This window comes from Canis lupus, chromosome X (assembly GCF_048164855.1).
Source record: "Canis lupus baileyi chromosome X, mCanLup2.hap1, whole genome shotgun sequence".
Classification (NCBI taxonomy): domain Eukaryota; kingdom Metazoa; phylum Chordata; class Mammalia; order Carnivora; family Canidae; genus Canis; species Canis lupus.
In genome coordinates, this window is record NC_132876.1 from 103,470,333 (window position 1) to 103,483,167 (window position 12,835).

Below are 12,835 nucleotides of genomic sequence, written 5' to 3' on the forward strand. Positions count from 1 at the left end.
TTTCATGATTGGATTGTTTGTTTCTTTGGTGTTGAGTTTAATAAGTTCTTTATAGATCTTGGAAACTAGCCCTTTATCTGATATGTCATTTGCAAATATCTTCTCCCATTCTGTAGGTTGTCTCTTAGTTTTGTTGACTGTATCCTTTGCTATGCAAAAGCTTTTTATCTTGATGAAGTCCCAATAGTTCATTTTTGCTTTTGTTTCTTTTGCCTTCGTGGATGTATCTTGCAAGTAGTTACTGTGGCCAAGTTCAAAAAGGGTGTTGCTTGTGTGCTCCTCTAGGATTTTGATGGAATCTTGTCTCACATCGTATCAGCAAGAGAAAAACCAAGAACCATATGATCCTCTCATTAGATGCAGAGAAAGCATTTGACAAAATACAGCATCCATTCCTGATCAAAACTCTTCAGAGTGTAGGGATAGAGGGAACATTCCTCGACATCTTAAAAGCCATCTACGAAAAGCCCACAGCAAATATCATTCTCAATGGGGAAACACTAGAAGCCTTTCTCCTAAGATCAGGAACAAGACAGGGATGTCCGCTCTCACCACTGCTATTCAACATAGTACTGGAAGTCCTAGCCTCAGCAATCAAACAACAAAAAGACATTAAAGGCATTCAAATTGGCAAGGAATTCTTTTATCATCCATCTTGATTACAGTCTTTCAATTGCCAGACTGGATGAAGCAGTTTGTGTGGACTGTTTTTTGCACTTGGCAATTTATACGATAACTAGTGTTGTGCCCAAGATTGCAAATCCAAGAAACCACCAAAGAGCTGATGACGATGCAAGCAAATGAGGGTTTATTAGCAAGCTCCAGCTTGGATCCAAGTAGATCCAACACAGTGGAGCAGGGACTTGGACCCCTGAGGTGGGTTCCAGCTGGGTTTTTATGGGCTGGTCTAGGGGACCTCCAGAAGGGGTGGAGGAATTTCTTAAGCTCTGTTTTCATTCTGATATGGGGCTTTTAAGGATGTTAAGTGGTTTTTTCCTGTAACTGAAGTAAGGTAAAGTTCAGCTCTTATTCATAGGGGCCTGAGATGGCTGTACTTGTGCTAACACTGAACTTAAGGTGGAATGGCCTTAATTTTCTCAGCCTCCACACTAGTAATTAAATACTATTTCCAAAATGGTAATAGTGTTTCCAAAGCAGTAAAACAAAATGAGCAAAATGAAGTATGCGATGAAATGTTTGTTTTAAGAAATATGCCTTTTCAGGGGAGGAAAAGTGACTTTCTTTCTGTCCTATGTTCTTAGCTGAGAACCCAAATGAAACGGTAACAGGAGAAAAAAAAAGATAAATAGGAGAAAAATTAAGTTTGATAACTTAATATTTTAAAAAGTTTGATAAATGTGTACCTCATGTATACATGGGAGATACCCAGGAAAACTGAATTAATTCTTCTTCTGAATGGCTCAAGTCATCACCATAAGTGACTTTTCCAGCTAAAGACAAAAGAACACGTTGTGAAGAGTGGAGGAGGGGAAGCCTGTTATGGGAGGTTACAAAGAAAAGAACAGTAATAAAGGTTATGGTTGTTAGGCCAATTTACATCCTCACGTTCTCCAATGCTAAAGAGTTTCTAGAGATTTAGAATCCTCTGTCTCTTCCAAGTACAGAAAGGGAGACATCCTTACAAATGGAGATTTCCCTTGTAAATATCTATTACAAAAAGGGTAGCTTTAGATCAATTTTCAGAGCTGCTGCTTTGTCCAAATTTCATAAAAAATAATCTGCTCAAAATAATCTTGACAAAGAGACAAGTTTTGGTATGGCAAATTCTGCTCCCCTTCACTTTAAAAGAGGAGAAGAAAGTGACGTCCATCACAGAAACCTCTTTGGCATTTTAGAACGAGATACTCTAATGCAATAAGTGGAATTGATATAAATAGTCATTACTTTTGTCTCACATTGAAAGCTTTTTTTAACATCAGTTTTGTTACCTGAACACTGACTTCACAGTCCAGAGCTATAATTTCTAAATGATTTGTTTCTTTAGTTTGTTGAATGGGTTTTTGTCATTACCATATAGCTTTATTTTATAGAATACATCAAGTCAAAGAGGCAATTTAAAATGTAACCGCTTTCTAGTACCTTTTTGGTCCCTTACACTTCTCACATTCTATGGATATCTGTTGTGAAAGTTCAAAGGTGTTTTAGTCATTTGCTCTGCATAGTATTTTTTCTATTACCTGGCTTGGAAGAATAATGGAATTTCAAGATTAAGTTGATATTCTGGTTAAAGGAATGAACACAAATCCCATCCAGGACTAACTTATTTCCATTGGAATATGATTCAGTATAGTAATGCCAACCAAAATTGAATGTGTTATGCAATTAATCAGTTGATGTGCCTATTTTCAAACATTTATTGAATATTGATAGTATGCTTGATACTGTACAGAATACTCAGAGGTATCCTTCCAAGGGAAATTTATATCATTTAATATACTTTGTTAATATTAAGTATCAGCACTTTGAGGTCTATCGGGACCACTTTTAATAAGAATTTCATTAAATTATTGAATAATTCGCGGTATTTCTGTTATTTTCAAAATATCACAGCAATGTCAATACAAAAAAGATCATAAGTCATCCTTTCCTTTGTTATTTTTGCCACTTAATGCTTTTTATTATCAGGCTAAATGATCAGATAAAATTGTAGCCAAATTACAATTAAGCATAATCATTACAATCTACATAAATAATATTTGTACTCTGTGTTTGGTATGGTCTGATAAAAATGATAACTTGTGTAATGCACAACCTTTGTAATGCAGTACTTTTACTTTGTAAGGAGTAATGTGGCATTTATTTGAAAGCTTTTATTAAATTAAGGAATTCACTTATTCTTAGTCTGCTATAATTTTTTAAAGAATTCCCACCTCACTACATATAAGAATTTATGCTAGACAAACTGCAAATCAAAAAATGTTAAATCTTACTTGCCAGATACACAATTCTCCATTTGTAAAAGCTAGAAAAAAAAGTATTTTGAAGGTCTGAAAGTCTATTTAATAAGTATGATCACATGAGTGACAGGCAAAGGAGGAAATTTTAGCTTCTGTGTCTTACACTGTTCCAAAGACATTATTTCTCTCGAAGAAATTTTATACACCACTGGACCGTATCATGAACTAGTCACATTTAATTTAAAAAAAATAATCTTAGTATAATGTGAACTATTCCAACAATACTTATATGCCAAACTTTTAAATTTCCAAATACTGTTTTAAGAGCAGTATTGTCTCCTAGCAAGTGGCTTGGACCCATGCAGTATTTTAGCATAGTGCTTTAAATATCACTTTTCACAAACTGCTTTTCATGAAGTGAAAGCAATTGTATATATTAATTCTTATGAGAACCCCATCAGTATTCATTATATGAATTCTTTGTAAGAATGGGCATTACTATTTTATTATCTGGTATGCATGCATAAACCTCAAGGTACCAAAGTAGTTTTTTTGAAATCAATATTTCAAAATGTTGTATTTTCTAATAATTACGTATAAGTTACATTGTGCAGAGGTTACTTTTGTTGCATAACCTGTCTGTGGTCACACTGTAGCTGTTCCCATCGATGTCCAAGGAAAATGAATGAGTTCATGATTTTTTAGGCTATGTCATTATGGATAAAATTTATAACATTAATGTCATTACTACTTCTATGTGACATTTTGCAAACCACTTAGCTGTGCATTTATTGTGTCTGGGGAAAAGTTAAAAAAAGATGACAAAAATAAGTCACAGTAAAGAATTTATGATCTTATAAAAAATATTTAGAAATGCTATGTGTTGGGGCACTGGGGTGGCTCAGTGGCTGAGCTTCTGCCTTTGTTTGGCTCAGCATGTGATCCCAGGATCCTAGGATCTAGTCCCATGCATCTAGTCCCTGCATGGAGCCTGCTTCTCCCTCTGCCTGTGTCTCTGCCTCTCTCTCTCTGTCTCTCATGAATGAATAAATAAAATGTTTTTAAAAAATTATTTTCCAGTTTTACTGAGGTATGAATGACAAATACACATTGTATTTATTTAATGTGTATAATTGATGTCTTAGTATACATACATATACCTTGTGAAATGATTCCCCCAATTAAGTTCATTAACCTTAAAAAATCACAAAAGGCAGAAAAAAAAGAGCATAAGTCAAAAATAGGAAAATAGAAAAGGGTCAACAAATAGAAAACAGTGGGATGCCTGGGTGGCTCAGTGGTTGAGCATCTGCCTTTGGCCCAGGGCGTGATCCTGGAGACCCGGGATCGAGTCCCACATTGGGCTCCCTGCGTGGAGCCTGCTTCTCCCTCTGCCTGTGTCTCTGCCTCCCTCTGTGTGTCTCTCATGAATAAATAAATAAAATCTTTATTAAAAAAAACAAATAGAAAACAGTAACAAATAGGGTAGATATTAATCTAATCATTTCAATAATAATTTTCAATATCAGCAATCTGAAAATACCAATTAAAAGAAGAGCTGTATGAATCAGGAAACAAATCTCAACTACATGTTGTTTACAACAAATTCATTTTAAATATAAATATTAAAAATAGATATAATTAAATATAAATATGTGTTGAGTGAACTGGGCATCTGCCTGGGCAGAAGACCACACATTTATTAAGTGAAGCCTCAGCACTTAGTTGTCAGATCTGATGCTGGGTGTGTGCTCTTCCTAGGAATCTCAGGGAGGAAGTGTTGAGTCTGTTTGCAGATGAGAAAACTGAAGCCCAGAGAAGCTGAGGATGAGCCTGTGTTCCCGGGTTCTTGAGGGGCAGAACTGGCATGGATTAAAAATTAAGAGATGAAGAAAGATATACCATGATCTTATTAACCAAAGGAAAACGGGAGTAGGTGTGTTAATTTCACACAGAGCAAAGTTCAGATCGAGGGGAGTTACCAGGGTTAGAGAAGGGCATTACATAATAAAGTGCTAACTCTCTTAGATTACATAACGGTACTTAATGAGGATGTGCCTAAAAACAGAATATCATGAGATATTCTGTATGAGACAAAAATTATAAGAAAAAGTAGATGAATCCATTATACTAGAGACTTCTACAACTTTACATATTAGAAATGAAAAGATCTAGCAGGCAGAAAATTAGTAGGGACATAGTTGAACTCCTTAACATGATAAGTTAACAGGATATGATTAACATCTACGGACTACTTCATCCAACTGCAGAATACACATTCTTGTCAAGCTCACATGGGGCACTCACCGAGATTAACCACATTCTGGGCCATAAAGCACATCTAAGAAATATTTCAAAAATGGAAATCATGTAGTTTCTATCTCAGACAATAATGGAATTAAACTTGAAACCACCAACAAAACGATGACTGGAAAATCCTCAAAGCATGAAGATTAAATACGACACTAATAAATTACACGAGTATAAAAAGAAAACTCAAGAGAAATTAAAAAAAAAAAATATCTTCAATGGCTCAGCAGTTTACCACCGCCTTCAGCCCAGGGCATGATCCTGGGGACCCGGGATCGGAGTCCCACGTCGGGCTCCCTGCACGGAGCCTGCTTCTCCCTCTACCCCCCACCCCCCGTCTCTCATGAATGAATGAATGAATGAGTGAATGGATAAATAAATAAATAATACCTTCAATGAAATGAAATGATAAGACAACTTATCAAAAATTGTGCGGATTTTTGTATGGGCATGAGATATAGGACTTTGCACACTGTATTCAAATGCAGTGAAAAGGGGCCCAGAACACGTGCCTTACCTCTGTCAATGGAAAGTTTCTTTGTAGTTTATCCAGGCTTCAAAAGTCATTTACATGCCAAGCTTAAGTCTCTCAGTCCTTCCGCACATTCTGTGAAGAACTGGCCCCCTCCCACAGTCTTTAACCCACATTGCTAAACCTAGACTTCAATCGCACTGAAAAACATGCAGTTTCCCAAACATACTTGCAACATTTGCTCCTACCTACCACCTCACTGCACTCATCTTGACTCTGGCATCCTCACTCTCTATTTTTTTAAAGATACATTTATTGGGCGGCCCAGTTGGCTCAGCGGTTTAGCACCGCCTTCAGCCCAGGGCGTGATCCTGAAGACCCGGGATCGAGTCCCACGTCCGGCTCCCTGCATGGAGCCTACTTCTCCCTCTGCCTGTGTCTCTGCCTCTGTGTGTGTGTGTGTGTGTGTGTGTGTGTCTTAAATAAATAAATAAATAAATAAATAAATAAAAATCTTTTTTAAAAAAATAAAGATTTTTTTATTTTACAGAGAGAGAGAGCATGTGATGGGGGAGAGGGCAAAGGGAGAGAAAGAAGCAGAATCCCTACTGAGCACAGAGCTCAATGCAGGGCTCAATCCCACAACCCTGAGATGATGACCTCAGTGTAAATCAAGAGTTGGAGGCTTAATCAAATGAGCCACCCAGGCACCCCTCCCCACCTTTTTTAAAGATTTATTTATTTATATCTAAGTTTTTTTTATATCTAAGATTTTTTTAAAGATTTTTTATTTATTTATATCTACTCCTAGACATCTCCCCCCCAAAAATCATGACATCTCCAGCAGTAGCACAGTGTATTTCCAAAAGTAGATGCTTGATTAATATTAAGGGAATAAATGAGCCAGTGAGCATATTTTCCAACTTATTAAGATTTAATTTCTTATAAATGCTTAAGTAAACTGAGCAAATCCAGGTATGTGTTATTAAATTTTACTGAACAATAGGCTAAACGAGATAAGATGGGAATTGATAATCTTTTACTTTATTCTGCTCTTTTTATTGACCCAAATAATTTTATTACTGAGTTATTTTATATTTCCAAAGTAATACCAATGCCTGTCCTATTCTGGATTCAAAATAATTGGGAAGATTTTCCAATTTGATTCACAAAATATAAAAACTCCTACTTGTAAACTTGATACATGTTAACAAATGTATGAAGAAAATGATTCATAAATTTATATTCAGAAGGTATTTAAACCATTTATTAAAAGGTTTAACATTTGAAGTCAGTCTCAGGTGTGCTGAGAGAGAGGAAAATCAAGATCTCCATACTACCACATAAACAGGTATATAAAGATGATATATATCCATGGTGAAGCAAGTGACCATTAGAGACTTGAAATGCTCTAAGTTCAGACAAAAGGAGGTGATACAGGTTTTCAGCTCCACTAAGAAGACAGTGCAGCTATCAGAGGAGGCCATAAGGAAGGACTTGTCAGCAGGTCAGTTTCCAGAGTTGGGAGGGCATCCTGGGGAAGTCACAAATGAAGGGCTCTGTAATAATGGAAGGTGCTGGAACCGGACAAAATACCAGGTCCAGGGCAGAGTTAGCTCTCAGTAGGATCCTAGGAAAAGGAAACTCAAAGACAATCCCCAAATTATTATTTATTTTCATATCTACCTTCCCTTCAATAGGCCTGCTTTTAGTATTTTGGTTTCAAGTGCCTTTGTACTGCCTGAGATATATTTGGAATAGGGAGTGTATAAATAAATTAAGAGACAGTAGGTTGGCCTTGGGTTGAGAGGAGAACCATGTTACCTTTAGGCAAATTCAAACCAGAGGTCTAGTCCCAGCTCTGCTAGTGACCATTCTTGTGAACTTGAAAAAAATTGCAAGTTCTTCATCACCAAGTGAGTTTGATAAGCTCCATTATTTGGAATGTATATATGTAACCACATGACAAGATGACTGGAAAATATTACCCAATATTTAAAGAGTAGCAATTAATATTATTTTGATCCCAAATGATACTACCCACCTCCTTTGATGTTTTTTTTCCAGGAAGTGTCAGAGAATATGTGGTATTCTTGGATAAAGAACACCAAATCAACCAAAAAAAAAAAAAAAATTATCCTAGCTAGTAAAAGTAAGTAAATTTTCCCCATTAGAACATCTTCATTTAATTTAGGCATGGAGTTTTCTTTCTCAGCTGGTTGTAACTCAAGTTCCTAGAATTGGTGTCAAGGTACAAGTCCTCCCATCCCTTCCAGGTGCCCTTCCAATCAAATGACCTCTGTTAACATTCAATACACCCTCATCAAAAGCCAGCCCTTGCTCAGAGTTTGCCAAATTACATCCAAGATAATCTAATTAAAACACCCTTTTAATGAAGCAGGCTCTGGCTCTCCCAGCTTGGGGCAAGCAGTGCCGGCACTGTGGCATCTTGCCTGAAGGGGGTATCACCCTTATTTCTGAGAAAGTCCACAAGGATGTCATGTATAGATCATCTAATTTGCATGCTGCATTCATCTGCACTGGAATAGGAACAAAGGACACCTTCCTTTCCTATCCCAGGTGATGATTTCTCTTTGGTTGACCCACAATCCCACAGTAACTCCTAGCACCAGTTTTGTTATAAAGACTGACTGCTTTTGTCCCTTTTCACCAAATGCCTATGTTGAAGCCCTAACACCTAGTGTGAAGGTAATTGGAGGTAGAATCTTTGGGAGATAATTTGGTTTAGATGAGGTCATGAGGATAGCATACTCATGATGTGATTAGTGTTCTCCTAAGAGCAAAAGAAACCAGAACTTTCTCCCTGTACTATGTGAGGACACATGGAGAAGGTGGCCATCTGTAAGGTAGGAAAAGGCCTCTCACAAGAAATCGAGTCTGCTGGCACCTTGTTTGTAAACTTCCCAGCCTCCTTAACTGTGAAAATGTCTGTTGTTTACGTCGTCGGATCCATGGTATGTTGTTATAGCGGCCAGACAGACTAACACAGGGTGATGTCTCACAGTTCTCAAGTATACCGTTGAGGGGTTCTGGCCTCTACCCACCGATTCCACAATCTCAGCTAGTCCACCACACACTGTAAATGAGAATTACATCCCACTGAGGCCTGGCAGGTTCCTAAAGTCCCAAACTGCATGGCTCAGGAAATTTCCACATAATTATCTCAAAAAGATGACCCTCCTCCTCACTCATTCCTTTGACTCGACCTGTGGGCCACAGAGGTTATTTCAATGCTCACTTGTCTGAGTGGAGCTCACAGGCTCTCAAATTCTGAGTAAAGGCTGGATTTCCTTTATATTTGCATCTGAAGTACTAACACTGAGCCTACCCATGAGCAGATATTCACTGTGACAAACAACCAGTAAACATAAACTACAGTTTCTTGAGATTTAATTTCTTTCTTGAACAAATTAACAAAATCGAAGAATAAATCCTTTAATTTTGTAAAACTAAAGACTAAATGAACAAATAAAACTGAATTAATCATGTTTAATTTTTTTCCATTCCATTATTCTTACTATTTTATCATGAGATTCTTTCATATTGCTAATAATATAATTCCTATTGTGATGTTATATTTTCTTATCTAGATAATAACAAAACTCAGGTTTCACTAAGGGTGGAAAGATATTCCAGGGCATAGCCCTGGAAGATGCAATGACTTTGGCAATAGCGCTAGCTCTGGCCTCCTCATCTCGCAGAGCTTCTTCATAATAAGATGGGAAAGCACTGGGGATGGTATCGTTGACTTTTGCCAGAAATTCGAGGACTTGCATCTTGCTGGTTTCAGCTTGAGCTTTCGGACCCCACAGTAGCTCATAGCGTGGAGGATCACTGTTAGACACCTGGCGGTATTCTAGGTACTGCAGCCTCACCAAGTCTTTGGTGATGAGCTTCCTGGGCTCTCCGTAGATGAAGTGCTTCCTCCCGGCATATACTTGCATCATACCCAGGAACTTCCAGATGTCTTCCTCAGCAGCGCAGTTGCCCTTCATGAAGATCATTCCCAGGATATTCATCAGCAGACCGGTCTTGGGTAACCCCCTGCCAGCACGCACCCTCCCGTTGTTGGGGAGTTTGAGTTTGCTGATAAGGTCATACGATTGTCTGGTTGAGTCAATTTCCTTCAGGTCGACTGCGAAGACAATCTCAATGCGCTCAGAGGCTTTCTTGAGGATCTCAGGAAATTGGTCTTCATAATGATGGCCGATAATCTTCAGCATGTCTTCCTTCAAAATGGGTTGCTTCATTTTATACTTGTACAGAAGGAACTGCTCCAGCAGGCCAGGCTTCCTGGTCAAAGAATCTTCACCTACGTTCTCAGTGTAGTAGGCGGCCTCGTAGGCATTTGCTCTATCATAATCTTGGTTGTTGTACTCTGCATCAGATCTAGCCCAAGAAGCACCTACAGAAGTAAAGGTGGTGGCTTGTGCTCTTCGATACCACTGGGAAGTGCTACTTGCCCTAACAGGAGGCAGAATCTGGGCAGTATCTTCGTACTGAGGAGGAAAGGAGGGAGTGGACTCCTTTTCTACTGCTGCTGTGGCCTGAGCATTCTCACCAGCCTGAGCCTCAGCTTGAGCCTGGCGGCGTTTCTCAGAAGCCTGGAGCTTACTCTTCTGACTCCGAGGCATGATGCACTATGGTGACAAGCAGCAGGCAGGTGTATGAACAGGAGATCAGGAGATGTGAGCACTTGGAGGAAAGAGAATGAGATGATGTAAGCACCTTCGGTAGGGAGTTTCTACGTTGGCTTTAACTGAGGCTGCTTCTGCGGGTTTACTCGAGGGCACTGCTCCGTGGACCCACAAGGTTCCTGTTCTAATCAGGCTGTCCTCTGAGAACCCTGTAGAGGAAGGGGACCTTTCACTGCTGTCTGCCAGCCCCGCCTGGGGTATACTGGGGTGACATCAGAGGCTGCCAGTGGGGAACTTCTGTTCTGGGCTCGTGGAGGAGTCTTCTCTGTTTAACTTCAGGATCATCTTCTCAACCCTCGGCAGGTCCTGGGCCTCCTCTATTCTACTGCTGTGAAGTCGATACCTCAAACCAAAGCCAGAGACCCCAGAGGAATAAGTAAAGTAGTAGTTCCTTACTCCCTGTCCCTGTCAGGGGCATCCGCCTGAGATCTACGTGGAGCTCTCTCCTTCATGAGCTGTTTTGGCCCTTAGTTCTCATTCAGGGTGCTCACTTGGTCTCTAGCTAGTGCCTGGTACACCTCCCTCCTGCTCACTGGTGGCTGTACCATCACACTAAAGATCTCTTGTCTCTGAGATTTAATATAAATAAATGAGAGTAAGGCTTGGCCTGACCACCCTGCCCTGAACCTGCAAGTGCTGAATGCAAATATGGGGATCTGATTTTTTGTTATCTTTTTATGTTCAGTGGTCCCCTCCATCTTTCCCTTGTCCCCTGCTCATTGAAAAGCAAGGAGCAGATAAAAAAAGGAAGGTTATGTGTGCACGCATATGGGAGAAACCAGAAACCAAGGGGTAGGGGTGGATGCTTCATTCTCCTTGCTGAACAGGACACAGAAGGGGCTGGTTCAGTTTGCTAGCTAGGGGCCCTCTGATGACCTTGACTGGTGGTCTCAAGAAGGGCTGGTAGGCAGCAGATACCACATCACTGGAGATTGAGGAGATAATGGTGGGGGGGGGGCAGTAGAGAAGCTATAAGAGTGCATATAAATCCAGTAAGAAGCTCAACTAGGAGGGAAAGAGATAAGGCTGGGGAAGATGCAGTGGCCAGGAAGGCTGGATTTGGTTCTGTTTTGAAGATAAGAAAGGCTTGACCTTATGTGCCTGTGCCCCTGCCCCAGGGCGCCCCAGGATTGTTGGCTGCTGTAAGTTCTATGCCACCTCCATGTTGTAGAATTGTTGATCCCCTCAGATCTCAACTCGGAGTTCTGCAGCCTTGATTTCCTTCAAGATATGATGGCCTTCCCGAGATCAAGGCTTTCAGCTTCCTGATCCTTCAAATATTGAAGGAAGCCTCACGCCCACCTGACCGCCACGCTTGGTTCCCCCGGGAGCCTCTAGTCAGAATGGAACCCCCTACTCCCCCAACTTCCCCATTCCCGCTGGTGAACTGGCAGCTCCCACCAAAGCCCGCACCTTCTTGTGACCCTCCAGGCAGAAATCTACCTCAGCCTGACTCCTCTGCTGTGGGGCGGGAGGACTGGGGGGTGGAGGCTGAGGGGTAGTGAGCGGGGGACACGGAGGCGGTGGAGGCTGGGGGGTTAGGGAGTGGAGAGGAGGGGGTGGGGCCGGGGGAGTAGGGAGGAAGGGAGATGGGGGCTGGGGAAAGGAGGGCGCGAGAGGGTGGTAGAGGCTGGGGGGTGGGGAGTGGGAGGTTCGAAGAGGGGGAGGGGGGGCTCGGGGGTAGGGAGTGGAGAGGGGGTTTAGGGCTGGGGAGTGGGGGTGGGAGAGGGGGTTGGGGGGTAGGGAATGGAGGAACATATCAAAATGGGAGGTTCGCCTCAGAGGAGTGAGGGCAGGGAATGGGGGGTAGGCAATGGTGGAACATATCAAGATGGGGGTTCGGCTCAGAGGAGAGGGGGCTGGGGGTAGGGAATAGTGGAACATATCAAAATGGGAGGTTCGCCTCAGAGGAGTGGGGGCGGGGAATGGGGACATGAGGGATGGGGTGGCATGAGGTGGGGATGGCACTTTTGGGGGGCGAGGGCATTCTGGTATTTTTTAGTCAGGTTCCTCACCTTGACTTGTGCTCGGGTCTGAAAGATTCCTCACTCGCCAGGCCCAAGGCAGCTGCCGAAGCAAAGTCACGCACCTCCTCAGGCATCCCAAGAGGAAGTGAGGCTGTTCTTCCTGTCACCAACGACAGGGCCTCTCAAGGCTGGCAGCAGGGGTGGGATCTCTGGTGCCCCCTCTGTTCTGGGGTGGAGAGCACACTCAGTTTCATACAGGACTGTCCCTTGGCCCTCATCTATGACCTTGGGCTCTTCCACCCCCCCTCCTTGCGATGCCCTCCCTCCCATCCTTGAGAACTTTCTTGTGGAGATGTCACTCCGACAGCATAGACGGAAGAGTGGGGGGGGGGGGGGTCGCTGCATGACTGCCCAGGTGACTGTATGTTGCTGGGGTCAGCCTCCACTCAT

General features: G+C 41.5%; 1 protein-coding gene across 2 annotated transcripts; it reads right to left on the bottom strand.

Annotated features, from left to right (window-relative positions):
• Positions 1-6,675: 6,675 nt before the first annotated feature.
• Positions 6,676-12,562, bottom strand: LOC140627585 (melanoma-associated antigen B5-like). 2 transcript variants are annotated; one of them, XM_072815995.1, is made up of 2 exons: positions 12,434-12,562; positions 6,676-10,416 (listed from the first exon to the last, which is right to left on the bottom strand). In XM_072815995.1, exon 2 carries the CDS (start codon positions 10,353-10,355, stop codon positions 9,294-9,296), a length of 1,062 nt encoding a protein of 353 aa, XP_072672096.1. In that variant the 5' UTR covers positions 10,356-10,416; positions 12,434-12,562; the 3' UTR covers positions 6,676-9,293. The 2 variants fall into 2 exon arrangements, with proteins under 2 accessions (XP_072672096.1, XP_072672097.1); XM_072815996.1 differs by having other exon boundaries at positions 6,676-10,761; positions 12,434-12,540.
• Between the last annotated feature and the right edge of the window lie 273 nt (positions 12,563-12,835).

Coding starts and splice junctions, on each gene's coding strand:
- LOC140627585 (XM_072815995.1), bottom strand. CDS start 10,355: ATGCCTCGGAGTCAGAAGAGTAAGCTCCAGGCTTCTGAGAAACGCCGC.